Genomic DNA, 1,339 nt, shown 5'->3' with positions numbered 1-1,339 from the left:
TTTTCGGACTTTGTCAATAGTGAACTTGTTGGCCTCATCTTTAATATCCTCAATGGTTGGGAGGTAGAGATCTCGAGGAATGCCACCATTTTCTTCATACAGGAACTCCACAGTTTGTCTCGCAATGTCAACCATACCTGTTTCCCAAAATAGTGTCACAGATTAAAAAAGACATGCTAATAAAAAAATGTGATTAGGTCATTTATTTCTACTAAATCTGATACCTTCAGGTTTATCTACATTTCAGTTGGTTCAGTTTACTTAAAGGGGACCTATTATGCAAAATTCACTTCTTAAAAGTTTTTTTTACTCAACTTTGGGTATGTACTTCTTTAAAAACCAGTCCTAGGACCAAAAAAAATGCACCCAGGGGCATTTTTACTGTAAGTAAATGTAATTTTAATGTATATTAATGACAAGTTTTATACTTCCTACATTTTGTGATGTCTCAAGCTGTACGACAACCCACCAAAACCTGTGTCCAGCCTTACTTAGCAACCCCTGGGTAAGGCTCCACCTCCTCAGTATAAAAAGCCGTCACGGTTGTTGTACAATGCGCAGCTCATTTCACAACAAGCCTCCAATAGGGCATTGGGTAGAGTGTTAGACCAGAAAGCAGGAGACCAGGGTTCAAGACCGACCCAGTCACAAACAATTTAATTATTTATTTTTGTTCGTTATGAACATGTTTTCTCATGTACCTCTATTGTTTAGCTTTTAGCTTTTTTATTGTTTAGCCTATTTGTTCGAGTTTCTGAGGTATTTTGACCACTGCTGCTCCAATTACCTGGCCTGATAACAGCATGCAGAGTGAGCGCAGAGCTACGACAGGAGGAGGGGGAGACAAAAAAAGCTGCCGACTCTGGGTCTGACTCAGGGTCTCATATATACGGTTGTACAACGGAGCTTCTGCTATTACTAGCCATGCTAACGTAAACGCTAGCTTTGGAGGGCGGAGTTAATGTCAACAGATTTTTTGGAGGGCGTTACCAACAGAGCTCATTAACATAAACAGCTTGTTCTGAACGAAAGTCAGAGCAGGCAGAACTAGAAAATGGGAAATTTTATTATCTGAGAATTATTTTGTGCATTAAATTGAATGAACATGGTCTGGATAGCCCACAGACATACCATAACAATTTCTAGGACCCATAATTGGTCTCCATTAAAGTTTGACTGCTGCTAATTACTGCAGTATAGATTTATTTTGGTAAAAGATTACTTCTTTTTTTCACAAGTGTAGTTCAAACAAATTTCAATACAAGTTTTATATTCTGTTTACTGAATATATTTTTAAACATCCTTACATAAACTCACCGGCTACTTTATTAGGTACACC

General features: G+C 38.0%; 1 protein-coding gene across 4 annotated transcripts in view; it reads right to left on the bottom strand.

Moving 5' to 3' along the window:
- Window positions 1-1,339, bottom strand: part of hectd4 (HECT domain E3 ubiquitin protein ligase 4) — a 40,695-nt gene that overhangs the window by 10,555 nt on the left and 28,801 nt on the right. For 3 of the 4 annotated variants that reach the window (XM_014012077.1, XM_014012080.1, XM_014012079.1), the window contains exon 53: window positions 2-137. In XM_014012077.1, coding sequence (XP_013867531.1) covers window positions 2-137 — 136 coding nt within the window. Of the gene's footprint in view, window positions 138-1,339 lie in introns of all 4 variants that reach the window. The other variant, XM_014012078.1, reaches the window with a different exon arrangement.

This window comes from Austrofundulus limnaeus, unplaced genomic scaffold, assembly GCF_001266775.1.
Source record: "Austrofundulus limnaeus strain Quisiro unplaced genomic scaffold, Austrofundulus_limnaeus-1.0 Scaffold88, whole genome shotgun sequence".
In the NCBI taxonomy this organism is placed as follows: Eukaryota; Metazoa; Chordata; class Actinopteri; order Cyprinodontiformes; family Rivulidae; genus Austrofundulus; species Austrofundulus limnaeus.
Note: the sequence above shows the minus strand (reverse complement) of the source record. Positions and strands in the feature narration are given on the sequence as shown.